The sequence below is a fragment of the Genypterus blacodes genome, unplaced genomic scaffold (assembly GCF_046128005.1).
Source record: "Genypterus blacodes isolate CSIRO-AG114 ecotype Tasmania unplaced genomic scaffold, CSIRO-AGI_Gbla_v1 ptg000061l_1, whole genome shotgun sequence".
NCBI classification, from domain to species: Eukaryota; Metazoa; Chordata; class Actinopteri; order Ophidiiformes; family Ophidiidae; genus Genypterus; species Genypterus blacodes.
The window spans coordinates 3,408,433-3,435,739 of record NW_027466873.1 but is presented as its reverse complement, the minus strand read 5'-3'; the positions used below and the strand labels follow the sequence as shown (position 1 = coordinate 3,435,739).

The 27,307-nt window shown below is 44.2% G+C and overlaps 2 protein-coding genes across 3 annotated transcripts in view; both read left to right on the top strand.

Moving 5' to 3' along the window:
• Positions 1-9,951, top strand: part of adgra2 (adhesion G protein-coupled receptor A2) — a 35,498-nt gene extending 25,547 nt beyond the window's left edge. The window contains exons 3-19 of the mRNA XM_076154289.1: positions 258-329; positions 1,346-1,417; positions 1,521-1,592; positions 1,981-2,144; positions 2,530-2,743; positions 2,857-3,021; positions 3,110-3,308; positions 3,410-3,559; positions 3,652-3,813; positions 3,945-4,145; positions 4,256-4,445; positions 4,653-4,861; positions 4,971-5,098; positions 5,191-5,314; positions 5,401-5,549; positions 6,334-6,423; positions 6,576-9,951. Of these exons, the coding sequence (XP_076010404.1) occupies positions 258-329; positions 1,346-1,417; positions 1,521-1,592; positions 1,981-2,144; positions 2,530-2,743; positions 2,857-3,021; positions 3,110-3,308; positions 3,410-3,559; positions 3,652-3,813; positions 3,945-4,145; positions 4,256-4,445; positions 4,653-4,861; positions 4,971-5,098; positions 5,191-5,314; positions 5,401-5,549; positions 6,334-6,423; positions 6,576-7,980 (3,766 nt within the window). The 3' untranslated portion in view covers positions 7,981-9,951. The remainder of the gene's footprint in view (positions 1-257; positions 330-1,345; positions 1,418-1,520; positions 1,593-1,980; positions 2,145-2,529; positions 2,744-2,856; positions 3,022-3,109; positions 3,309-3,409; positions 3,560-3,651; positions 3,814-3,944; positions 4,146-4,255; positions 4,446-4,652; positions 4,862-4,970; positions 5,099-5,190; positions 5,315-5,400; positions 5,550-6,333; positions 6,424-6,575) is intronic.
• A 1,743-nt stretch (positions 9,952-11,694) lies between these two features.
• On the top strand, positions 11,695-25,453 carry rab11fip1a (RAB11 family interacting protein 1 (class I) a). 2 transcript variants are annotated; one of them, XM_076154089.1, is made up of 6 exons: positions 11,695-12,407; positions 17,282-17,718; positions 18,528-19,518; positions 20,868-22,640; positions 22,851-22,956; positions 23,958-25,453. In XM_076154089.1, the coding sequence occupies exons 1-6, from the start codon at positions 12,058-12,060 to the stop codon at positions 24,159-24,161; spliced, it is 3,861 nt and encodes a 1,286-aa protein (XP_076010204.1). In that variant the 5' UTR covers positions 11,695-12,057; the 3' UTR covers positions 24,162-25,453. The 2 variants fall into 2 exon arrangements, with proteins under 2 accessions (XP_076010204.1, XP_076010205.1); XM_076154090.1 differs by lacking the exon at positions 20,868-22,640.
• Positions 25,454-27,307: the final 1,854 nt, after the last annotated feature.

The following is a 27,307-nucleotide window of genomic DNA, read 5'->3' as shown; positions in this document are numbered from 1 at the left end:
ACCACTCGCTTGTGGTCTTAGATTCCACCAATATTGTCTTTGGTCAAGTATCTGTATCTCGTAAGCCTCAGGCCAAGGTGGCTGATGGGATAAAATTTCCTATCCGTTCACAGAAACCCCCACCCCCCTCAGCCCGCTGTATCAAACCAATGGAGTCCTGTTTAGACATGTGTCTCCACTCACCCTCATTTTCACTCCAAGACGTGTCGTCTTCAAGTCTCATTTTGTCACTGACCTAATATTATCTCCTCCCACAGGGACCTGAAACACAACTTAATCAGCACCATCATGCCCGGTGCCTTCCAAGGCCTGTCTGAGCTGCGGAAACTGTAAGTAGACATTAACATTATTCACATTCTGTTCGGGAAACCGTAAACACAAGCCTGGAAATTTTGAATCAATTGTTTGGTATGAAATAAATAAAACAATGGGAGGAATATAACACGAGCAGCATTGTTCTCCATCTTCTGCAGCGGCGCAGTAGTTGTGCATAGAGACCCACATATCCCCCCTCACATCTATCTTAAGCGCACGCTGTTTTGGCAACTCATGGCAGATGCCGCGTGTTATATTGAGCTCCTGGTGTCAGTGCGACCATAAAGGCCCTGCGCTCCTTCACCCAGCATTTCTCTTGGTCAATGTTGTTCCTCGCGGGGGCCTGCGATGTCATCTCTGGTGCCCCGCTCCACCACCGGGGTAAACCTCAGGGCCCAGCCGAGGCTCCTCACGCGTCATTGGATGTGACAGGGCAGCAGTTTGCAACCACTCCATGCTCGCTCATTGTGTTTTTGGACGCTGAGGTCTGGTCGCAGCGTGGTCGATACTCGGCGCTGCACCGCGCGACTCCCTGCCCCTCCTCCGCCTACTTGTGTTTTCCCTGCAAGGTCTGGGGCTTCTCAAAACAAACAGGGGGAGATAAACACATGCTCTGGACAGCTCTCTGCTGGGTAGTGTCAGAGGTGCAACAGAGCAGATCCCTCTCTGGCTGCGGCTATACATCACACTCAGAACTGGACAACAGAATGGGGCCTCTTGCTTTTACCCCACTGGTGATAAATGTTCACTTGGGGCCCGTGGACTAATGATAAGGGAAAGTGGCTGAAGATTGAACCCCTGCATTTTTAGATATTTGACTTTCTAAGCCTTGTAGACTGAGTAGAATATACAAAACATGTAGAAACCCCATGTAACCATTGTGTTGGATAAGTGGTATTGTGGTTTACTCTGATATAAACAATATGGAGAGTGAAACAGTCAAGTTATCACAATCTATGACAGTGGTTGAGAAAGACCAGTCTGGTTTGATAATAACCAGTATATCCTTTTGTCTTTTCTCATCTTTTAGAGACCTATCCAACAATCGCATCGGCTGCTTGACTCCAGACATGTTCCAGGGACTGACCAATCTCACTAAACTGTAAGACATCGCTGCAGCTATTGAGTCTGTGTAAACATTGGATGGTTTGTGTGTTGCTCTTGTTAAAAGTTAATTTAATAATATCTCATCTTTGGTGTCTTAGGAATCTCTCTGGCAACATCATTTCTACCATGGAGCCGGGGTTTTTTCAAGAGCTTCCGTCGCTCAAGTTAGTGTGAGTATCAGCCAGTAAAAGCATTCCAAACACTAACATTCAATAGAAATGCTGAACCTCAGTTATAGAAGGGTTGCATTGACCGTGACTTCATACTGCCTTATGGACCTTCTAAAAAAATTACTTTTCAATCATGTCAATAATGTTCCAGAATACATTTGTTATTTGAGTATGTTCTTCATTTAGTTCAATAATTTCAATGCAATTCAATTACGCTACAATGTCAAACTGTAATGTCAGAGAGAAAAATGTTGGTTTTAAAAGTGGTTGTAATTTAGCTTTGGGTGTCACTTGCCAAATATGTATCAAGCCTTTATCCTAATGGTAACTACTGAATACAAAGTATGAATGTGGCCCACCAGAGTGAAAGTGCATGTCTGACCTCCAGGAACTTCAACTCGGACTACCTGTCCTGTGACTGTGGGATGCGTTGGGTGCCAGGCTTCTTCCGTAGCAGTTCAGCCCGGCTGGGGGATGAGACCCTGTGTGCCTTCCCCAGGACCCTAAGGGGGAAGCCCCTGCGTGGACTCAGGGAGAGCCAGCTGAGCTGCGGTGAGACCCTGGCTACAAATCTTTAAATATGAATGAGGTGGTTCACCGCGTTAGTTTCAGAAAACTTCAGTGTGTAAATGACAAAAACTTCACTCTCTCAACAGTACTATAACTGTTCCCAGTTTTTTTAAGGATTAGTAGACCAGAAGGGTTGCTAGAAATCTCTTCCCGCTGCGCAGCAGGGACGTAATACCCAAAAGTATCCATAAGCTGTGTTGACAACTAATCCTGTGGGCTGCCTTTATGAATTGGTGCCGTCTGCATTCAATCTGAAACAGCAGACTCATAATAGCTTCTGTGGAAACATTTAGCTGAGGCTGAATAATGAGAGAGCAGCAAAATTATGCGGAATTGATGTGTGACGGTCATATCTGCCTTGGCTCAGATGGCCCTCTGGAGCTGCACACCCTGTCCCTGCTGCCGTCCCAGCGTCAGGTGGTCTTCAAAGGTGATCGGCTGCCCTTCCACTGCACAGCTGCCTTGGTGGACAAAATGACCACCTTGCACTGGCGCCACAATGGCCGGCTCGTGACCTCTGATGTGGAGATGGGTGTCCAACTGGAGAACAGTGCGCTGCATGACTGCACCTTCATCACCAGGTGCAGTAACTTGAGTTATGCAGGACATTTGATTGCTTTGAAGAAGACTGTTTATCTGGCACACAGTGGAGTATGTGGTCATATAACTTGTGGTCTTTATACTCTCTCTGCAGTGAGCTCATTCTGTTCAATGTACATGTGGAGGCCAGTGGGGAGTGGGAGTGTGTGGTGTCTACTGGGCGGGGCAATACTTCTCGCAGTGTTGAAATATTGGTGCTAGAGAACAGCGCCTCCTTCTGTCCTGAGGATAAAGTGATCAACAACCGAGGGGAGTTCAGGTTAGTTGCAGTTTAATTCAAGACTTTTATTATAGCTATTATATTTAAAGACTGAGCTTTCTCACTCTTCACTGCTTTCCATCCCCAGGTGGCCAAGGACACTGGCAGGCATCACCTCCCATCAATACTGCCTGCAACTGCGTTACCCTTCTCTATCTGTGGAGGGAGGTATGGAGCAGAAGAAAGCCTCTCGTTCTTGTGACCGTACTGGAAAATGGCTGGAAGGAAATTACACAAACTGTCACTACACTAATGGCATCACCCGTGTCCTTCACACCTTCATCCTGGTCAGTACTACAATCCAACCAAAGTGTTTTCGAAGGTTACTGTTTTATTCACACTACAATCATATCACAGCTCATCCATGTTTCTTGCTCTTTTGTTTCAGAGGCCCATCAATGCATCCAATGCTGTCACTGTGGCACATCAGGTGCGCACCTACACCCTGGAGGCTGCGGGCTTCACTGATTCAGTGGATGTGCTCTATGTGGCACAGATGATGGAGAAGTTCCTGGAATATGTTAGACCGCTACGAGAGGTGAGATATTTCAATCCATAATGTTTGTGTGTGATGTGTTTGTGATGCTTTTTAAATGTTCTCTGTGACATCACTGTGTTTGTTTGCTCCAGTTGTCTGAGGTGCTGGTAGAAATGGGCAGTAACCTGATGCAAGTGGACGACCAGATTCTCGCTCTTGCCCAGAGAGAGAAAAAAGCCTGTAGCTCCATTGTTTATTCTTTAGAGTCAATGGCCTGGCCTCAGTTGCACAGTCATGCCCAGGATTTCTCCATGGTAAGATCAATGGACCGGTTTGAACCAGAACTAGGAGATTTCTGATCGTCCTCACTCAAAGACGCACATTTTAAGATAAAGTCACTATGCCACTAAGACTCAAGTCGTTTTTGATTTGTATGTGTTTGCAGGTGTCAAGGAACATAGTGATGGAGGCACATCTAATTCGGACAACACACTTCACCGGCATAACCTGCACTGCCTATCAGCGGCGTGACGTCCCAACAAGCAGCCTGGGAATGGAAACAGCAGAGTCCATGCATGAACAGCAGTTCCGTTTCCGCTGCAGCACTGGCACCCACAACACCTCCCTGAACTATTTCCCGCTAAAGGTAAGATATTGTATCATTGCAGCACATACTATTTACTACTTCTACTACTTTTGTGTATTCCAACCTCCTGAATTTGTATTTGTCTTTTGTTTGTTTTTTTCTTTCTGCAGAATTCTGTGGCTGTGGCCTCTGTGACTCTCCCCGCCTCTCTGTTTCCCCCTGACGCTCCAGTAGACTGTAAGCTGCAGTTTGTGGCCTTCCGGACAGGCAGCTTTTTCCCCCTGTCTGGGAACTCAAGCAACACAGGGGAACATGTGCGCCGACGTACTGTGAACTCCCCTGTCATCTTTGTAGGGCTGGGTAAGGAAACCTGTCACCTTAGACAGTATCACTTCAGTCAACTCAGGGACAGCAAATGCACATAATGATGGAAAGGTGTCAGTCACCATACAGAAAGAACAATTTTGCACTGATATTAAATAAACATAAACAATTAGTGAGATATCTGTGGTTGAAAGAAAGTATTGTATTGTTTTGTATTGAAAATGTCCGCCCTCTCTGTGACAGACGGCTGCAGCATGTCCACTCACTCTCAGGCAATCTGGGTGTCACTGCGCCACCTCTCCCCTGGGACTGATGCTGTGGCGGCCCAGTGGAACCCAAAGACTCTGGAGAAGCAGGGAGGCTGGAGCCAGGATGGCTGTCAGCTAGTTCACAGTGACAGCAGCGTTTCCACAATGCGTTGTTCTGTACTCAGCAACTATGCGGTGCTGCAGGTATGGAAAGTCTTCATTTCTATTCTGACGTTCAAACAGCACTGCCGCCTGAATCAGGATTTCTTACTTCTAATTAATTAATGACTTACTTCATTTTGATTTTTGTTAGGATGTCCCCGATTTCCCCCACTCTACACCAATCTCTGTCAGGGTGCTCCACCCTGTGGTCTACGCCTGTACTGCAGTGCTCCTCCTTTGCCTCTTCACCATCATCATCACCCACATACTTCACCATAGGTACTTTGTGTGTATTCAAGTCAATGTGCATAAATAGACTCTCTGCTACTGTTTTTGCTTCATCTCTCCATTATTTCACCCTCCCCTTACAGTTCAATTCATATATCAAGGAAAAGCTGGCATACGTTACTGAATACCTGCTTTCACATTGCCATGACAACAGCCATCTATGCAGGAGGCATCAGCCTGACCAGCTATCCTGTGGTTTGTCAAGCAGTAAGTGCTTACTTTATGTAGTGTTATGATAAGTGCTGTGGTGAGTGTGCTTGGTATCTGATCTGACTTTGTGTAACATGTCTCAGGTGGGCATCGCTCTGCACTACTCCTCACTGTCAACCCTACTGTGGATTGGAGTCAGTGCCAGGGTCATCTACAAGGAGGCTATATGGAGAATGCCTCAACAGCCAGAGGGAGATTCGCCTGCTCCACCCACTCAGCGACCTATGCTCAGGTCAGTGTTTACATCAGAGGAGCCCACAGCTCACCTTCACCCACTTTGTACACGCTAGCGTTTTACAAGTGCTCTCAATAAGGTTTATGTTTGAGACTGATGCAGGCGGAACTTGTGCATGGCCACCCAAACTGTGCACAGTCAAAGAGTGTCATTGTCTGACAGTCCAACAGCAAAGTCCCTCCTTTTTTTTGGAAACCTTGGACAGACATAACAGCTGTAAGACACAAAGAAGCTATAAGGCTATATTCACACTATGAAGTCAAAGCGGAGGAGGGGAGGAATGTATGACACCAACATAACAGGGGAAGAGAGAATCGCATAAATCTGAGCAGGGTGATTCAGTGGGTGCGCTGTCATTCTTTATGCCCCCTCCCCTCCTTTTACCCTGCCCCCTATGATCCTGCTACTGCAGTCATACACTGTGCTGCTGACCTCACTGGCCCCTCAGCCAACCCTTTGTTTCCTACTCCAGCACATGGTATCAGGCCTCCTTTGACATTTAGCACTGCAATAAATTGTAGACTTCTTGAGCCTGCTGACCCTTGTAACATTCTACCCACATAGAGCGATGAAAAAGACTCAGATCTGTTCAGATTATAGATGGAGACAGAGAGACGTAAACACACAAAAAGGGAAAATGACACTGACACGCACACTTTCACAACAACGTAGCAGCCAAAGGTCATTTGGCATCCTGTGGCCTAAACAGAAAGTGCTCTTTATTTCTGACATTGCAGCTGGGGTCTTGTGTTTGATGTAGCATTCTTCTCTGTTTGTCTAGGTTTTATTTAATAGCTGGTGGAGTTCCTCTTATCATTTGTGGGATCACTGCAGCTGTCAATGTCAACAACTATGGAGACAACAGTCCTTAGTGAGTACTTCTCTCTTTACCCTTGAGCCATTTGGCCCTTGACATTGTATTGTTTGGTTTGGTGTTGAAGCGAATAATGTGTGATATGTTGAATACACAGAGATGTCCTTGTTCCCCACTGACCCTTCTGACTCCTCTTCTGGATATTGCAGCTGCTGGCTGGTGTGGCGCCCCAGTCTAGGATCTTTCTTTGTCCCTGCTGGCTTAGTGGTGTTGGTGACCTGGATTTATTTCCTGTGCAGTGTGCTTCGCCTGAGGCACCGCGTGGCCAAAGAATGTACAGGAACCTCCCTGTCCTCTCCTGTGCCTGAGAGCCAGCCTGCACTGGCAGGAAGCACTAGTCTCATCTCCACAGACTCAGCGGTGGGTCCCATAAGCCCTGTTGTGACTCCAGAGGACCAGTACACGCTGAAGACACAGTTCTTGGTGCTGGTGGCCACCCACTTCCTGTTTGTGGTTCTGTGGTGTTGTGGAGCCATGGCCATGTGGTTGACAGGGCACTCCAGCTTGTTGTTCAGCTGCCTCTATGGGATGGCTGCTACAGTTCTGGGGGTGTTCCTGGTGGTGCACCACTGCTTCCGACGTCTGGATGTGCAGGCCTCATGGCTGGCATGCTGTCCAGGCTATCGTCGCTCCCAACCCATATCTACCTACACACACACCTGCACTGCTGGGAGTGGAGTCCAGACCTCTGAGCAAGGATCCCAACTTTTCATCAGCTGCCATCCGCCTGGTGACTCTCATAACTCCTCATCAGCCAGGTCCTCATCCACACCTAGTGGGATCAGCAGTGTGGGCCCTGGGCCTTGTAAGCTCACTAACCTGTTGCAGGTGGTGCAAGACAATCCCAACAACACATCACGTGCCCCTGTGGGCACCAACACTAGCACCAGTACAGACAACAACACCAAGCCAACTAACAATCTTCTGCCCACTATAAACTCTGCGGCGCCCGTGCATCCCCAGAGAAGGAAGGTGAGTAGCAGAACTAAACAAGGGAGTAGCCAGTATCACCATCGGGGCGAGGGCAGAGGTCATTATCGTCTCAAAGCTCTAAGGACTGCTGGAGGTGGGGGCAGCCTTGGAGCTTTAGGACCTACAGGTTTAGAGAACCTCAGCTCGTCACAAGCTGTTTACAAACAGGCCACAAGTGAGAATGGCAGCATCCACCACAGCCTCTCAGAGAGCCAGGCCAGCCCTCTGACCAATGGGAGGCGGGTTGGAGAATCAGTGGTCACCAGCCCCTCAGAGGGAAGTGATGGGGGCAGCAGTGGGAGCCGCAAACCCTTTCCTCTGCTACCCTCCATGGCCAGCAGAGTGGCCCTGCAGGGTGCTCAGAGACGTTGCGCCAGCAAGGACAACTTAAAACTGGCAGCTGCCGCTGAGCGAGAAGCTAAGCGGTGCTCCTTCCCTTTGAACAGCGTCGCCAACGCTGCCCCAAATGGCACTTTGAAAAACTCTGTGCTAGAGCTGGAGCAGGACATGAGTGGCACGGACCAATCACAGAGCTCTGTGGGAATGAAGAGTGGTTTGTGGAAGAGTGAAACCACAGTGTAACCCATTCTTATTGCTGAACTTCTATGCATAACCTTGACAGACATTTAAATGATTGGGTTGTGCCTCAATGGTCTCTTGATTATAATATATAATTTAAGATATAAAATCATGACGGCATCTAGGACCCTAAAATGGTACTTTTGCCTCTGTAGCATTGTAAAAGTTGCTGTGAAATGATGAAAATAATGAGGCAGGATTTTTATTGTCATTGTCAAAAAACATGCTTGTTTATTTTTTCCATTTCACAAAAGTGTACAAGATATCTCTGAAATTGACATATGATGTTGATTTTGGAATGAAAGCTTTAATGTTTTAGTTGTGATTTTTCTCTATGCATATCAACTATAGCATGAAATGGGCTGCAAGATTGTCCATTTCCAAAGTACAGCTTAACGCATTTAATCTATGGACATCACTCTTATGTTTGCTTCAAGTAATTGCGTGTGCTCATGTATGCACTTGTATGTTTGTTGCTTGCTTGTGTGTGTGTGTGTGTTTGTGTGTGTGTGTGTGTGTGTGTGTGTGTGTGTGTGTGTCTGTGCGCGCCCGTATGTGTGCGTGCGTGTGCGCGTGACCATAGGACAGTATTTTCATAAGTGTAGGTGTGCATAATGCCTGAGTGAATTAAAAAGCTATATGAGACTTTTGAACATATGATCAAATCTTTTTTCTTCAATGTATTCCCATCAGCACTGATACAGAGCTCTGTATTATCTCGTACAAGCACAGACAATAAGAATCAGAGACAAATGAATATTCTGTCTCACACCCAGTCAGCTTTAGTCTTCAAGACTCGACTTCAACCTTGACCTGTGTTAGATTTATGCGTGAGTGGACTGCCCCCTCCAGGATGGCAGGGAATCTCTTTCAGTCTTTGTCAAAGCTGTGGAAGACTGGCAGATAAAAGCCAAACACATCTCAGAGGGTTTTGCAGAGACTGAACTGAGTCATTTCTTGCCATGACTACTCACAACTACTCACAAAATTAAAAAGTATTTCACTTTGGACAGTATTTCAAGCCTGATCAATGACAGTACTTCATGCAGATTATAAAACTAGGGGATAAAACGTGGGGATATCAGTATATTCTCTTTCAAATTTATCAGAACCCGAATACTTCTATGATTGTGTAAATTCTTGCAATTCAGGAAATTGCAATAACAGGAAAAAGTGTTAACCAACTCATTGCAATGTGTTTTTTCTGTTTTTATTTAGGAGAACAAATTATAGAGTTCAGTGAATTAAATACAGTATATTTCAAAATGACCATTGCTGAATATGATGTGATGTATATGTAAGCAGGAAGACCTTTTCATCAGCACCCAGCAGAATACTATTCAACATATAAAACATTAACAATCAACCTCGGTTTGGTTAACTTAAAGAGATCTGTGCGTCTTTTGGGAAAACGACATTTAAATTTGTTTGGGTTTGGGTTGTAGATAATGTTTTTCAGTGCACAGTCTTTCATGACCAAGGTTTAGCTATAAAGTATGTAGGCCAAAGCCCACTCTTGACTTTGCCTCTGCATAAGTAATTGTAATTATGTTAATTCCCCAGGTTGTGAAAAGTTGTATGAAAGATAAACCGCACGTTTCTTTTCATGATACCAGGTAAATTCACACTGATTTGTGACAGTTGAGTTCTAATAAATGTCAGTCTGAGTCCTCTACAACAATCATTTCTGAAATATTCCATTTTGGGAGTTTACTGTATTTCTCATATTGCAAAAGCCTACAAACAGCCAGGGAGCTGAGGTGCTGTGAAATATTTGATTCTTTGTCTTCGGCCCAGGTGACTAACAGCTATTGCAGAATGTTTGAACTTCGAAAAAAACCTTTGATAGTCTTGCTGAAAAGATGTCTGTACGTGATAAAACATGATATCATTCCATCGTAATTGGTTCTGGATGTGTTATAACATTCTTTTGGTCATCTGACGCCATCTGTTACAACCTGAACACTTTGATGTCTAGGGAAAAACAACACTATCAGTTTATCTGAGTTCTCAGCAGACATCTAACTTACATGTCATCATAATAAGAAAAAGGGAGATTTTGAAAGTTGTATTTTGGTAGCATCTTGGCCTATTTATGTTGTTATTTTTGCAGTAACAAAGAGAGAGATATTTTTTTATTTGTTTTTAGCTCAGTAATATATTTCCCAGAAACCCTGAATGTGCCTTAGAATACCAGAGCCCAAATAAATTTACAAATAAATGTTTGACATTCCCCGTGTATAAATGTGTATGTTATGTGGGCATCAGTGGACTGACAGTAGTCTTTATTTGTATTTTTGAAATCTTAATTTGACTTTGTGTGGTCATTAAGTAGACACTCTTGCTCGGAATCTCCGACAGTCTGACCATTGCATGTCTGGGCTTTACTTGAAAGGCTAAATGAGCCATCATTATAGTGACGTTCATCAGTGTGTCTTTAGACGGCAAAGGACACCAAATAACATACATAAAAAAGAAAGTGCATTTGCATGTAAATAGGCAAACCATATCTAAAGAGAAAAGGTTTTGTTAGATTTCAGGGCACATCCATGATGAATGGATGGTGACACATTTCAGGCCTGTGCCCCCACCATTATCTCTTCTCCTTTCATGCCTTTTATCCAGTGAGAAAAACAGTTTTTATTTAGGGTTGTATTTCAGCCTCTCAAGTCTTTATTATTTAAAACAGAATTTGTAATCACATCTGTTTTTATCAAAGCGCTCCTTTGGCCAGGATATATGATTTTTTATTTATTACTGTGGTCATCTATTTGTTTATCTCTTCCAGTGTGATGTCAGCCTAAAGAGAACCGAGTCTGCATCTTAGTAGATGGAGGCATCTTGATGCTAATGCTGGAAACTGAGCCAGGTCTCCTCAACAACAGGAACAATAACAACAATAACAACAACATTAGTGGTTTTAGGACAAATGTTGTGCTGATTTAGAATCTTCTGTGCATCTCTGATGTCTGTTGCTGAGTGCTTACATCATTTTGGGAGTTTTTACTCTTTGTCTATTCTCTCCTATAGGTTCTATGAGGAAAACAAAAACCAGGAAGGGAAAGTAAATATGTATATGACTGATTGTGTAGCATATATGAGTGTTTTCGATAATATATCAAATTATATATATATAATATTTAAATGTAGGCAGTCTTGATGGTGTGATGGGCCGTGGGATTATATTTGGCATAAGGTTCTGCTGATTACCAATGAATCTGGTACATCGTGATTCTCTAATACAAGAATGTGCAGGCAGTAACCTGCAGATTGTGGGTTGGAAGAACGCCAGTTTGAATTTGGTAACACAACCTAATTACAAACAGGTTGCGATCATTTTCAAAGGTAAGTGAATTTGAGTTTTGTAAAACCAGACAATGACTGGTCTAGGGGAAAATGGAACATGTATATGGACATTTAAAGGATTTGTTGTAGTTGTTATTATAGTTTTGGGTGCAAAATGGCATCACATAAACATTAATAACTACAATGTGTTTTAATTCAGAGTCAATGTTTATAAATTGCCTCTCGGGTCATCCTGTCCGTGGGTAGACTGATCTCTGCTCTCAGTTATACGGCTATTAACGGTCCGCGATTGCGCAACGCCCTCATCCTCTACTGCCCAATCAGTGATGGCTATTGAAGGCTGGCAGAAATTTGAACCAATCAGAATGCACTTGGGAAGAGTATGGGCGTGAATTTATAACATTGGGGAAGTAAAGCGTGCAGTGAAGCGACCGGACACCAAAAAATCAACACTTGAAAGAAAGTTCTCACAGGCCTTAGTCGCGCTACGGTGATGCTGTGAAACAACGCCCCACGGGTTTACATCATGGGTTAACCAAGTGTCGTCAGCTGAATCTCACAGATAGCTTGAAAAGGGACTTTTTCGAGTATTACGACAACAAACGGAGCCGCTAATACTGTAGCCGTCGTGCTTCCTTGATCCTAAGTCAAGCTCGGTACCGTGAACGCAGCACAACGGAGAAACGGAGGACGGCTAAGGTGACGACACCGTGTAATCTACAGGAAAAGAATTAATTTACAAAACAGTTGGCAGTAACTTCAACGACATTTGGGATGTCTCTGGCCGAGCAAAGCCAGCAGTGGTACCCCACCAGCGTCCAGGTAACGGTGCACCAGGGTCGTAATCTGCGCATCAAGGGCAAGAATGGAACCAACGACGCCTATGCGATCATCCAGGTGGCTAAGGACAAGTTCTCCACCTCTGTGGCCGACAAATGCGTCGCCCCGGTGTGGAAAGAGGAAGCCTCGTTTGACCTGCCGCTCTTCCACCCGAGCAACGCCGATCGGTGCACACTGTACGTCATAGTCATGCACCGAGCCCAGGTTGGACTGGACAAGTTCCTGGGACAGGCTGTGGTTAATTTAGTCAATCTTCACGACGACAAGTCTCGCAAAAAGTCAGAGTAAGTGAATTAGGAGAACAAGTGAAATGTCCTGTATCTGTTTTGTAAATGTGTGGGCTTTTTGTTACAGTCTACTCTAGTATAGAGCCCCCTGAGGCCGGGGGCAAACAAACTTGACCCCCTACAACAGGAACATAAACAAGCGACTGTTGTTTGTGACCAGTAATGATACAAACGATAAAATCCTATAGCTCCTAATCAAATAGCTACTAAGTTACACAAAATAGTCAGAAAAAACTTCAATGTCTTCTTTATAATACTTGTTTCTTTATTCTTCACAAGCTATTTACTTTAACACTAACATTTACACAACACACACACACACAAACACACACTATCATAATTCATGACTGCCACAAGTTGCGCTTAAAGTGAAATGACGTGGATTCAATATATTTTTATCCTCTTAATTTATGAATGAATTGTTTGAATCCCTGTGTTTTTTTCTCTACAACATTTACTAAACCTAAAGGGATTTAGTTTGCAGTTGTATAAAAGAGAGAAAAGCAACACAGCCACGTCAGTGTACATTTGAAATCCCATGGTATTAGGAGTTTGCACTTCATAAATGGCTAAAGTGGTAACGGTCAAATCTGTCAACACGGTCAGTCAAATGTGATGGAGTTCACTCTAAATCTCATGAAGCAGATAGATTCCACACTTCAGTTAGACACAGCTCAGCCAATCAGCTCTTCTGTTATTGTGGCAGGCTCATCAAACACATGGCAGCTCCAATATGGTAGTTAACCTTTCGACCTCTCAAACCTTTCAAACTTTCTTTCTTAACCTTTTTAAGTGTCTCATGACTATATACTGTTTTTTTCCATGTATTTTTACTTCTGACCCAACACCATTTATATAGAACATAATTGTGTATGTATGTGTACAGACCAGGGCTTATTTGATTGACAATTATAGATGGATTCTGATTTTGTAGGACTTATTTACTTATCTCATTAATCACACTCTCAAAAGCACGCCTTGTTTCCTAAGGCCATGGAACACTCACAGCTGTCTCCATTCCAGAATTATCTGTGTCAGCGCTACATAATACAGTGTTGTTGAACTTGCTCTTCATTGTACTTCTCAGTCAGGAGTGTAGTGCCTTGCTTTTGTTCAGACGTTCAGGTCTGACTGAGTCTCTGACACAAGCAAATGCACAAGTGAATACTGCATTGGTACCCTGGGAACATGAACATAGCAACAGAACCTGCCTCCTTTCTTCTTTCCTCTTATCTGAATGAAAACAGCAACGGTGGACTCTGGAAATGTTGAATCTGGACAGTGCTTCATCTCCTCTATCTCTTAACTTTTGGCAGGGAACCTTTTCCAACTTTTTTGGCGCAGCTTAGCCATCTGAAGTGATCTGATCAGTCACTGTTGTCTGGGTGATGTAAAGTCTGGCAGCAGATCTTTTTCTGTCACATTGCTGTTGTCAGCCAGGCACATTCTCCAGAGCCATTGACATGCTCACAAAAGGATCTGCACACACCCTAATGGGCGCCGTGAGTCACGATGACATCCACAGGTTTGACGCAGCATGGGTGTAACGTGGGTGTAACAACAATAACAAAAAAGAAAAAGACCTTCACACACCACGTTGGTGTTCAATTTGAATATAGTGTTCACACCTGTATCTAGGTGTGTTTAATTGATCTATGTCTGTCACACCATTGTGTAAAAATAGACTGTGGTATAATTTTAAGCTTTCAACCCCTCCCAAAAATTCTTTCCATTTTTTTAATCTACTTGACCTTAAATTAAATGTGAGCTTGCAGGTTTATAGTATAGAGGGAGTTCTCAGTAATCAATCAGCCAGTGATGCAGCGCTGCAGGGACATCATTCAAGTTTATCACACTCTTATCTAAACTGTTATCTTGCGTTTACTCAGTACAGTTTTTACACTCAATGACAAAGTTCATTCCTTTGTCTTCCCATGGTCTTTCCTCCTTCACTCACCTTGTTCAGCCAGACTCTTTTTATTTGTTTTATCTCTCCCAGTCACCAAATGCAGGTCGGGTGTTGGGTGTTGCTGTTTTTGCATGGAAGCCTGCAGTGTAGGGTTACTGAACCCGGCCGCTCTGTAGTGCTGCTACAGAGCGTGACACTGAAGCCTCCGTTTCTCTCTTCTGGCTCCTGGGACCTCTTTTGTTTCCCTCCACTACCTCTGACTGAGCATATTCAGGATGAAATTAGGTTATAGGATCACTTATTCCAGACAGAATGCCAGAGAATGAACTCTGATTACTTTTAGATTACATTATCACTGGCGGTGAGGTTTTTACTTTTTTATTGTCAGTATGAGTTCAGTCTGTTTATTACATGTAGAAAACAACATTGGGTAGCTTGACAAACTAAAAAACATTATCAATGGGGCTGCAACTAATGATTACTTTTCATGAATGATTATTGAAACTCCATGCAGGTCTGGTGCATTGGTTGTAGGCCGTGAGCGAACGGAAACATTTATACCACAGGCGATACACACATTACAGTTTGAGGACCACTGGATTAGTGTTTAAAATGTCAACAAATGAGTTCACATCTTGCCGTGGCAAAGGTGACGTCTTCAAATCACGACCAATCCACATTTTACTTGAGAAATTGTTTATTGCTTAAAACACTTTTAGTTCTGGTCTTGTTTTGATCCACTCAAATAATAACTGCAAAAATATAATATTCAAGGCCTTGTATGTTTTGAAAGCTTAAACTTAACACGGCATGCTTATCGCTCACCTGCCTTCTTCTCACGATTACCCATTGAGCCAAATGCAGTCAGTATGTAGATGATTGATAACTCAAAGTGAAGCTCCTAAGGCAGCTTGTGTTTATCACCTTTCCTACAGAGTATTGATATAAGATTGAGTAAAATAACGCTGTGCATGAAAACAATATTTGTGGGAATTCATCAATACGTGGTGCTTCTGGTATTGACTGAAACCTCTCCGGTGTCAGCTGGCAGAATAAATAAAGAGTGCAGCGTTAATCATTAGACCTTTAAGAGAGCTGCCCTTCACTGATTACTGAGAGAAACCTGTCCAGCAGGACCGGCGAGATCCGACATCAGGGGCACGGTTTAGTATTCCCTGCCTTCATACACAATGTCTGCCAGTTACTGTGCCTTCCCTCCTCACCTAACCCCAAGAAACAAGAGCATAAACAAGAAGGAAGATTATCCACGATCTGTGCTCGACAGATTGCGATCGCCCTGTTCTTTCTGTTGGCCTAAGTTGGCAGTTGTTTGACTTGGGCCGCTCCATTTTGAGCAAGGAGGAGGAATGTTTGATTTAGGCTCTCGTTGCATCACTGGGAGCACCTCCCCTCATGCTGGAAAGGATTTGTGGAATGTTGCTTTATTCCACAGTTTTCCCAAGTGGCATCTTTGTCCGGGTGTCTGTGAAAGATGTGGAAATGTAATGCGGGAAATCGGTGGTTTGGCCCTTAATGGGACTGAAATAATGACCTCCATGTGCCCCAAGCATTCCTAAAAATAACATGTATCTAAAATGCAAATATAACCAGTATATGTAGGTTCATACTTTACACATATACAACGGGTTAATCATGTTTTCAGAGGTTATAAGGGCTATCTCGTTAGCTCTCGTACCGGGCTGTTTGGTTGTATGGAACAACTCGCACTCGTAACCGTGTGTTGTGTGTGTATAATGGCATTAATTGGGTCTTTTGCCCGTCTGGAGCAGTGCTAGCTTTCCCTCGCAGAGAGTGAAGTGCATATTGTGTCTGACGGGGAGGACTTAAGAGGCAGAACAAGGCTGTAATTGTCACAATATCTCTAGTTGGCATGGCACCCTCAACAGGAAGTGGAACAAGATGTACACTTGTTAATGACACACACATCTTTCTCAAAGTCTGACGTGAGCAGCAAACCACTTCACTGGCTGTTGTCTTCTCCCTAACCCTTAGTTCTTATTTATGTGTATCATATTGAAGTTGGGTTTCACCTCATTTGAAGAGGCTGTAGTCACAACAGCATTCAGCCCCAACACAAAATGAATTGATAGAATACTGTGTATAATAAATAAAAACAATTGTGCAGAATGTAGTTTGGAATCTAATGCTATCTTCCCAGAGGAGCTAGTTTAATCTGTTTTATGTCGTAGCTTTATTACATATTATGGTGGTTTCATGTTCATAAAGCAGATTTTATGATAACAACTATGGCGTGGTGCTTTGGCCCCGAGGCCGTTTGAGTCAATTAAAGTAATTTGCGGCCTGATTTCAACATCGTTCATTTTTTATTTCCACTCTCGCATTTACAAATAGGACAGTCAAGTACTGTATGTATGAGAAACAGGCTTAAAGGAGGATTACATTTTAATCTAAACTTTAATTTTTCAAATAATGGATTAGTATCTGCTTTGTCCACCCATGGAAGACGATGAAAAGTATATTCTCTATCAAACACTCACTGAAATGGACAGATTGTATTTAATGTGTGAATTTTTGCAATTCCTACTTCTGGATTTTATCATTAAAGGCCTGTTTTTTATTTACTTTTACTATATTGTATTTATTTAGCTCATTTGCGATTTGTGGTGAGGTTGTTTTCTTCCTTGTCGATCTCACTGTAATTCTTTCATTTAAACCTTAGAATGAGCAGGGACATTTACAGAGTAAGTTGATACATTTAAACTTTGATAAATGCTTTCCTTGTGATTTTAAAATAATGACATAAAACATTGTTTTTGTAGAATGTATGAATGTGTGGTCAACAACTTATTTCAAGAGACTGATGTGCATTTTCTTGGTGAAGCTGCTTCATGATATATACCCTATAAAGTTTACTGAGGTGGAGTCGAGTTCTATCGCCTCATATTCCATGTTAACTCTTTCTCTCTCTGTTATTCTGTAGCTGGTACAAGCTGGTGGACAAAACGGGAAAGGAGGACAAAGCCCGAGGAGAGGTGCTGCTAGATGTGGTGTTTATGAGGAACAACCTGTCAGCGAGCATGTTCGACCTCTCCATGCAGGACAAACCACGCTCCCGCCTCTCGAAGCTGAAGGACAAAGTCCGCGGGAAGAAAAAGGACGGCTTCTCCGACTCGGCCTCAGCCATCGTCCCCTCGGTGAGCCAGGTCATGACGGACAGCGAGGGAGAGCCAGACGCACAATCGCTCAGTCAGTCTCCTGGAGTTAAGAAGAAATCCAAGCTCAAAACGCTTTTCGCACCCAAATCAAACTTGCATCGCAACGTCTCCCAGTCCATGTCCACACTGGGCAATCTCCCCGAGAAGAACTCGTCTCTCAGCGGCAGTCGCTCATCCGGCCTCAACATAGACTCTCCTGAAGGTAACTTTACCACAGCCGCTTCCCTTTACACAAATTCACACTGATCCACATTTGAGCTCTGTGATTTGCTGCCATGGCTGCAGTGGCGCAGACCTAGAGCAGCAGTCGAGTCGGCGGGATCACAGAGAAGATCTACCTGCTGTAGCAAAGGTTTATCCGTCTGAAAATCGCAATCCATCAGTGGGTGGCGCTACAGAGGCATGAACATTTTTCACAGAGCTCTCAAACTATAGAGCTAATTTGACCCGGGCAGTAGTATTGCAGCTTTAATGTGAAAGCACAGATGGCTGGAGTGATCTAATGTGTTGGATAAGGAGGGCAGCTTTTGTGAATGTGGACGCTTACCAACCATAAACACTCATATTAGTCATAACATCAAGTTTGGCAGAAAAGTCCTGTTAATGTCTCTGCCAGCTTTCACACTTGATGTGCTGTGAATCAACAAGCAGCTCATTAGTTCTTGCATTGTAATCAGATGAACTGGAAACAAAATTGAGCATTTGTTATGGGATTTAATAATTCCATCACTGTGTCGACTGCAGCACCTGATAGCAGCACATTAAGTCCGAATTTGGTGACCGGCCAGTTTAAAGAGGCGCTGTATTTGTCAAAACTGGCCGACATTTGGTTGGAAAGTGAGCGGCTGCAGGTGAGGCGACAGCAGCTTGTTTGCATTTGTCTGCCAATCCGGACTTTGTCTATGTTTGTTTACAGTGTCACCTCTCCTCTGCTGAACCGTATGCAAGTCAAATAATGGGTGTTTTGCATGTAAACAGTGACATCATCCGTTCCCTTCTCTCCTCCCGCAGTCAAGAAGAAATTCAAATTCCTGGGCCATAAGCGTACAAGCAGCAGCGACAGCAAGTCCTCTCTGGGTGCCTTCTCCCTGCTGGGTCGCCCCAAGCAGAAAGACAGCGACCTGACGTGCATCAATGGCAGCCACGTGTACGCAGAGGAAGCAGAGGCCAAGAGCGGCTCCACGCTCAGTCTCAACAGCTCAGGTCAGGGGTCGTTGGAGGACATCCGCAAACACACCTTTGACATCCCTGCCGATTCCCTCACTATACCTGTCCCCGCCTACAAGAACGAGGCCCCAGATAGGGCTGCATTGGAGCAACAGCGCCATCAAGAGGAGCAGCAGAGAAGGCAGGCAGAAGAAAAGCTAATGACAGAGGCCAGGAGGCGAGAGGAAGAGGAGAAACGTAGGGCAGAGAGCAGGAGGCTAGAGGAAGAGGAGAGACGTGGGACAGATGCCAGGAAGCTAGAGGAGGAGGAGAAACGTAGGGCGGAGGCCAGGAGACTGCAAGAGGAAGCGGAACGCAAATACCAACAGGAGCAGGAAAAGAGGGGACGCCTCTTTGAGGATGAAGCAAGGAAGAAGAAACAAAGGGAGGAAGAGGAAGAGAGTAGGAGAGCGGAGGAACGCAGGCTAGAGGAGCAGCAGAGACGGCAGGAGGAGGCGCAGAGTGCAGAGGAGCAGAAGAAGCAGGAAGAGGCCTCCATGACCGACAGAATCTCCACTCTCTTTGGAATGATCAGAAAGAAGGAGGAGAAGAAGGAGGAGGCGAATACAAAAGAGGAGCGACCCACACCGGCCCCCCACAGCGAGTCCAGCGGTCCAGATCCCCACAGGTCCCAGCACTCCAGCAACCCGTTTGTAGACATCCCCCTCGACCCAGACGCCGGCCTTTCTAGGAACGAGAGCCCAGCTGACCAGCAGAAACCGGGCCGCACCTCCCAGACCCCCTCCGCCATGGTCTTCCTCAACCGCACCACAAAAGTGTCTGCAGTCAAACCCAGGTGGGCCTCTTTCGCATTTGTTTTCAGTCATATTGAATGCTTGTCATATTGATACTAACACTATTACAGTGTCGCTTTTCTGTCACGCTTCATGTTTTTACAATATGTTTGGACTGAACTGGACTTTGAACACGGTCTTGATACATAAAAGACTATTACCCTTCTTCTTCTGCTTTCCAGTCAGTAGTGAGAAGCCAGGGTTAGAAGGACACATGTGCACTAAGCTCATGTGAGTCATCCAGGTAAACAACTGTAAGGAGGTTTAAACACAGTGACAACGACATCAAACCTTCCTCCTAGCAACGCCACGTGTACATTCAATGTATACATATTCTATATATAAGAATACCAGGACTGAGAACACACACTAATTATGCATCATCAGGTGAATGAGCTTCTCTCTGCTGCTAAGATGGAAAGCGGGCGTTGGGCAACTTTACACGCTGTGGTCTCGGTGCACTTTTGTCGACTCAAAACCTCGACGGGCCGGTTTGTCCAGTCGGGTCTGTGCTGACTGGATTCTGTTACAGTCTGTGTGGGCGTGTCTTCAGACTGGAGGGAAGGTATGGAGCAGAACAGGTTATGGAGTGACGCGGGTTCATAAGGAGTGACGAAGCCACGGTGCTGTTTCCCATTTGGACGTCTTCGGAGCTTTGTTGTTGTTTGTTTTCCTCTTTTCTTTGGTTGTTACAATCCCAAATAAGTGCTGTCGAGCTGTTTTTTAATTTTTGGGGTATCTGGATCTCATAATGGTAAGAAAGTCCTGCTTTGTGTTGCCGTCTACATATGGCAGATTGTAACCGGTGATTAGAGTTGTGTGGATGGTTTGGTTGGGCTAGGTTGTTATCGGGAGCAGAATGGTGGCGTTTGTAGTAGCAGTGGTGAATTGTGAAGGTTGAATTGTGTTGTGCAATCCAATTTACTTGATTCCGTCCACATTAAAAATGTACTATTTGAAGTGTAGTTGGTAGAAAAGTCATTCATCTTCATTGTATAAGATTTTCAGTTATAGAAAATCAGCTAAAAACAACTTCCTGTTAGAAATTCCTGTAAATATGAACAATGATCTGTTGAAATCATTCAAATTTGATTCCATTCATTTGTTTGGTTGAGAATTTTGAACAAGGAAGCTCATTGTATTTCTCTCTACGTTCTGCAGTAATTTTGCATAACGCTGAGGAATGAACTGGGCTACATTTGGAGATTTGAATTGAATGGTTGTTGACGGATTTGTTGATCTGATGGTTAAACTGGTGATGGGCTGTACTCTGGTGGACGGGATCTTCATGATGTGGAGATGATTTGATGGTCACACTGACCTGTAGGCCTTTGTTTTCACTTCTTGGCAGATTGGATGAATCTCTGAAGTCTGAACCCACTGACTGTTCAACTGATTGTCCTTCCCCAGCCACCCCTGAGTCCACCCTCTCTAGTGTCCCATCTGAGTCCCCTTTTGCGTTCTCCAACCTTCACACTTCTCTGGCTCCCCCCTCATTGCAGCAGTCTGAATCCCCCCCTGAAAGCCCAGAGGATTTGTCTCCTGGATCTTCACCCACCATGTCTCAGTGGAAGCAAAGATCCCCTCTCCCACCCACCTATCCTGCACATGGAACGCTGACTGGACTTTCCACGCAGATGGAACAGACCTCACGGACTTCCTCTGGTTATGCACGTACTCCTGCGCCTGTCAGAGAGGTCAGGAACCCGGGATACGTTGATGTAGACCTATCGCACAATGGTAAACCACCAAGTGTTCCGCTTCCAGATTATGAAAGCCTGTTTCCAGAAAAAAGACACGGAGTGCAAGGGCACACTAATTGGGACCACCTAATTGCTGAGGTCAACCAGAGACATAGAGACCAACCAGGAGACACAGTGGTTCATGAGATGAGTGTTGATGGGCCAGAGGAACGTGTTCGCAGTCACAGATCCTCAGTCCCACAGGAGAGCTCTGCAATACACAATTATCACACACACCCACAGGTGGCCAAACCTCTTTCTACAAAAACGGTTTCGGCCCCAAATCCAGCAGCTTCCACACCCTCTAGACCAGCAAGAGATTCCAGTCTCAAACAAAGCCAGAGCCCCGCACAGCCCCACCCATCTCCAGCAAGGTCAAATCCCCCTGCCAGCGTGGGATCGTTAACCAGCGATGCCAGAGGCAGAGAAATTCTCTCGGCCGTGATGACCAGGGACACACCCAGGAGGGCTCTGCGTCCACCGGCCACTCCAGCACAGGAGCCCAGACTCAACAACCAAACACGACGGGATGTAACACCAAAAGAAAACCAGACAACACAAGCTCCTGTCAGCATACCCAAGGAGGCCCCCATGGCCAGACCCAGAGGAAAGGTCAACGAGCCGATGATCCAAGATGATTCTGCTGTGGCACCGGCGCTTCCTGAAAAAAATCTAAATCGCAGCAGCCAAACATCAACAAGGTCATCTGTGAACATGGACAACAAGAGCAGGCTGGCAAAGGAGAACTTTGCAGAGTTTGACCCCTTCCCCACCTCTGACATTCTTTCCAAAGACCCATGGGCACAGCCGGAGAAGGAACTAAACCCGGGTGACATTTTTACCAGCTTACAAAAGAAGAAGAAACCCGAAGATCGAGGAATGACAGCAGGGGATCTCGACAAACTTTTTACTCTGGAGAATCCAACTGATCCCTTTTCAGCTTCATTAGAAGGCGATTTGGACACACGCAGGGAAAAAGACTCTTTCCAGAGAAGTGATTCACAAAGAAGAAAGCAGGTTTTCATCCCGGTGATCCTGTCTGATGACACAGACTCCACGCCTAAAGAGGAACCGGCCGTTACCTCGGCTAGGCGCAGTGCGTCCTTCACACCGCAGCCTCACACAGACACAAAAGCACAAAGTAACGTTTACGGAGGCGTGGACACATTCGGAGCCCATTCGTTTCCCGACCCCTCCACGTCCCCCTCCGCCTCCTCTGCTTTGACCTCCCCAGAGCCCCTCCCAGTCATTTTGGAGGAAACGACCTCTCAGGCAGCAGGGTTGTCTGGGGGGAAGACTCAGTTGCGAGCGTGGGTCTCGCCGTCGGACTCTGTCAGTGCGCAGAATAGCAATGGAGGTGGACTGGCCTCAATTCAACGCAGGTGAGACTGAGATTGTGTGGGGAATTAGCTCGGAAAAAAGCTGGTGATTTCCTCCTATTCTGTTTATTTCTGAGTGCTGCTCTTGAAAGAAGGAAGGCAGAGCTTTTAAAAAGGCATTTTTCAAACATTAGTCTTCGCAATTAGGTTCTGTGACGGTGATGATAGTCTCTCTGCATCGCGTAACGATAACGCTCAGCCGTTTCTCCTCAGGCCTCATCCTGTGAAGCCCATGAGCTCCGCCGAAAGCCAACAGCCCCTCAGTGCACCTGCTGTGAGAGAGACGAAGAGCCAGGACGCCAATGCAGGACGGATTAAGGTACTGACCCTTTGACAAATATGTCCCAAAGAAATGTAACACATCCTGTAATAGTGTAATGGATTCCGCCGCCTTCAAATGGCAAAGCTGGTGATAAGAAAGTTATTCAATGAAACAATGTGCCTATTTTAGACGTACTTTTGTTGCTGCTCGACTTATCGTATCCGCCAAAGAAGAAAACAGACCGCGTCTATGTTTGCACTCTTTGTCACCGTTGTGTATGGGGGGGGGAAGTGTTTAAACTGCATTCCTCACCATAGCGTAACGACTTGGCAGCACACAGCCGACAGCTCAGACCGTCATAACATGCTTCACCTGAGGAGAGATGTGGTAGTGTGAAGAGGTGTTGTGTGTGTGTGCGAATGGGCTCAGCGAGAAAATCCTTCATCGCAACATGTAATCCTGCATGTTGTCGGCAATATTGACGCAATTAGATTTCATCTTTTTTTCTCTAACTGGGATGGATAGATTTTTTTTTTTCCCATTAAATCCTAAACCGTAAAAGCTTTCAAGTGGCATTAGGTGTGTTGTGCGTGTCAGGGACTAAATGTACTGCAGAGCTGAGCACTCTGATGGACCTGCAAGTTTTGGAATATGCAGCCTTTGATCAACAGTAGTTGGTCAAACACAAAAGCAACGACCTGTTCAGCCTTCAATCAAACTTTAAAAAAAAAAAAGAACATATTGTCTCTGTTCTCAGAAGCACTGAGGGACGGGAAATGCTATTAGTGTTTTTATGTTTCTCTGCTCGCCTCAGTGTTATTTCTGACTGAAACAGAAAACTCCCTGGATAAAAGACTCTGGAGGTGAATGTTTTTGTTGGACAAGATCCCGTGTGTTGCTGTTTCTTGTTGTGCGCAAAAACCAAGAATGTGGACATTTAATCTGCTGTGCTAATCTTCACAGCTGAGAAGCTCAATGTGAGGAATGAAAAACTGAGCAGAGAAGCAGCAATAAGAACATTCTAACTACATATCTTCTCTTGTGTTCCTTCCTCATAGGCGGTGGTCTCGGCGGGAAGTGGCCCTTACACGCAACTCACCCAGGACGAGCTGATCACGTTGGTGGTGAAGCAGCAGACCGACATGACCAGGAAGGAAGCCAAGATCGTGGAGCTGGAGCAGTACATCGACAACCTGCTAGTCCGCGTCATAGAGGAGCAACCCGGCATCCTGCAGAGCCTCGACGCCACCAAGCCGGTGTGATTCACCCGCCGCTGCAACAAGAGACTCCCGAGCAAAGGAGCCTTCCACCATCCCGTCTTCTGTTTCGTGCTTCTGCACTATTGTCACTGTGTACTGAGACACACAACCTGTATGAAGGTCTTAGAGCATATATGCACTTTCTTAGTGTCCTCGTGAGTTTAGACTTTAATATGCTGGAAAAAGGTTCTATCAATGATGTAATGATGAGCAAGCATAGTTTAGATAAGGAACAAACGTATTTGTTCTGACACTAAGGTACTGGTATTAGCTTTAAAACTTCTCTGCATGTTAATATTTTAGTTTACATGTTGATTTACACACATGATCAAAGTTGGTTTTAGCTTTATTTGATATAGTTGTGATAGGAATTGCTCCCATTTTCAGTCCACACTGGCCTTTTTTTGCAATTTCCTACAGATCATTCTCCATTTCAACGTTTCCACCAGCTTGACTTGCATGCAAACATTTGCCCTCGTGAGTTGGTTTGGAGCGACAGAGTTGCAGTAACTTTAAAATCCAACACTAAAATCTTTAAGCTTGAATGTAACTGAGAATGTATTTGTTTTTATTTCCTCGTCTCCATTATCACCTTTCTTTCCCCAACCTTAAAACTACACTGTGCCTGCGTCTGCTGTACAGCAAACCAGCAATGAACGAGGGCATGCATGTACTTTAATCATTACTGCACATATTTGAATTTTGCGGTAGGTTTATAAAGTTACTACACAGAATTTAAGAGATATTTATTCCGTTATCGCTTTTAATAATTGGTTATTCCCTTTGATCACAGTCTGTTTCACTCCTTTCCTCATTTCCATGTATATTTAATTGATCCTAGATTTGTGATTTTTCATTCTGATCCAGCACCACACCAACAACAACACCATGATAATCAATGCAAACACTTCTTACTGTCTTTATTTCAAGTAATTATGCAAACTCAAACACTGGGTAGTACAGAATACTAAAATAAACCACCTTTGCCTAAATGTCAGTAAGAATATGTTTCTGCATCAACAATAGCCTCATAATCTGCAAAACCTGCTTCACTAATGAATGAATTATGCAAGTATGCCTTCAACACGATTTTACATGCCAGGAATTAAAGCAATATTAACTGTAGAATGTTGAGCACTGTGCCTTCAAAAACATCATGTTTGTGATTTGCAGGACTGTTAAGTTTGCTACCTCTCCTCCTCTGTCCTCTGTCCTCTGTATGTTTGTCCAATATAATCACAAGTGCTGCTTTGCAATACCTGGTTTTAATTGAAATAAAGACGATCATAATTTTACCATGTTGAATGTTTTGTTTACTCATTAATTATTCTGTGTTTGTGATTTGAAAGAAAGATGGAGAGGAAATATTCATTGATTCACATTATTTATTTGTTTTCACATAAAATGCATATTGGAATTCACATTTGGCAAGTTGATTGAGCTTCATTGGCAATCTGTGCACAAAAAGGATTTGTATACATTTCTTAATAGAGGCAGGCCATTTTTATACACTTATGCTAACAAATGAATGGCCCTCACGTCCGTAGCCATGGCAACTTACCATCTAGCATATTAGTCTCTAAAGCTGTTTTTCAAGCAAAGTTCACACTGAAGCAGTTGCACATCCATTTAAGAAAACGGCTGAATAACAAGGAGCACAGTGGATGTAAAAAGTCAATGTGAAGTCTTATTGATTCACAGATGTACGCAATGTCATACTGGCAAGAGGAATAATTAAGAATATACTGTATAATCTACTGTGACCCTGCAGCTGTGATCAGAGATAACCAATCAGGGTCAGGTCCTGGGGCTGTTACCACACCTGCAATCAATCAAGATGATCGCAATTGACCCAAATAAAGGTCAGCTGCTGTTGTTTTTGTCTAAAACGAGCCTTCCAGGCATTAACAGGAGGCATAAGCTTTATATTGATTCAGCAGGATTTGCTCTGTGAATATCATCAATAAGACTCCTAGAGTGAAAAAGGATGGATGAGTCATTGGAGAGGCAACAAACAGGTATTTCTTTACTTTTATACAACACACAAACACAAACAAACACACAAACAAACTTTACAGCGACTGCATGTCAAATAATTTATACAACTTTGTGCTTTTTAGCTGAACAACAAGCAATAGCTTAAGGTGCTGTTGTTTTTTTCTTTTAAATGTAAAATATGAATATGAATCTCAGTAGTCTCATTTAGTAAAGGTTATTTTTTCTACATCATAAAGCTACATCATATGAAAGTGATCGTTTCAAAAATAGACCGGTCTGATGTTAAAACACTTTAAAAAGCAGTTCTACTTGACTTGACCCGTGTGCCCGGGCTGTGTTCAGACAGAAGCATGCTTGCTGCTTACTAGGCAAAGTGACACCGAGTGGCATGACGGTGGTACTTAGCTTCATGCTGTGATACGGCAGAGTTTGGTATGATCAGAATGGCACAGAAATGGATCAATATAAAGCTTTTGAAGTGGATTAGTCATTCTCCTCCATGCTTTTGCTAAAATCAACAAAACCTTCTTCGTTTGAGCTTTGAGATCAAACTTGGGAGATACGGTGTTACTTTCTCTTGCCTTTTATTTTAAAAAGGTCAAAGGTTATAATTGCAGCTCCATCTCATCTGCATGCTGTCACAGTCTGGAGTTGGCAGGTGTTAAAAATGGTTGTATGATTACAAACACGGCACAGAAAGAAAAATCTGAATCCTTTCACTTTATGCTCTAATGCCTTTTTTTTTTTTGTCAATTTACTGCACAGAAGGTAGGCAGGATTGAGTTCCGATAAGGTGCAACCTGGCCCATTACCTCTGAGGCTATTTACAGCGCCATGAGTAACTCAATTACTACCAATCCAAGGGCTTTTACTCACTATGTCCATGTCTGTAAAATATCACCGAATGGAAAAAGATTAGGACCTCGTGTCCAATATGTCCATTACTACAAACCCCCTACTCCATCTGTCATGCGTCATTATTTTGGTGTGTGTGTGTGTGTGTGTGTGTGTGTGTGTGTGTGTGTGTGTGTGTGTGTGTGTGTGTGTGTGTGTGTGTGTGTGTGTGTGTGTGTGTCATAGTAAAACCATATGATGAATTGATGTGAGTGAGCTGCTTACACGTGCATCTCATTCATACCTTAGGGACTAAT

Coding starts and splice junctions, on each gene's coding strand:
- rab11fip1a (XM_076154089.1), top strand. CDS start 12,058: ATGTCTCTGGCCGAGCAAAGCCAGCAGTGGTACCCCACCAGCGTCCAG. Junction 12,408..17,281: donor AAGTCTCGCAAAAAGTCAGA/GTAAGTGAATTA, acceptor GTTATTCTGTAG/CTGGTACAAGCTGGTGGACA. Junction 22,641..22,850: donor CTGGCCTCAATTCAACGCAG/GTGAGACTGAGA, acceptor GTTTCTCCTCAG/GCCTCATCCTGTGAAGCCCA.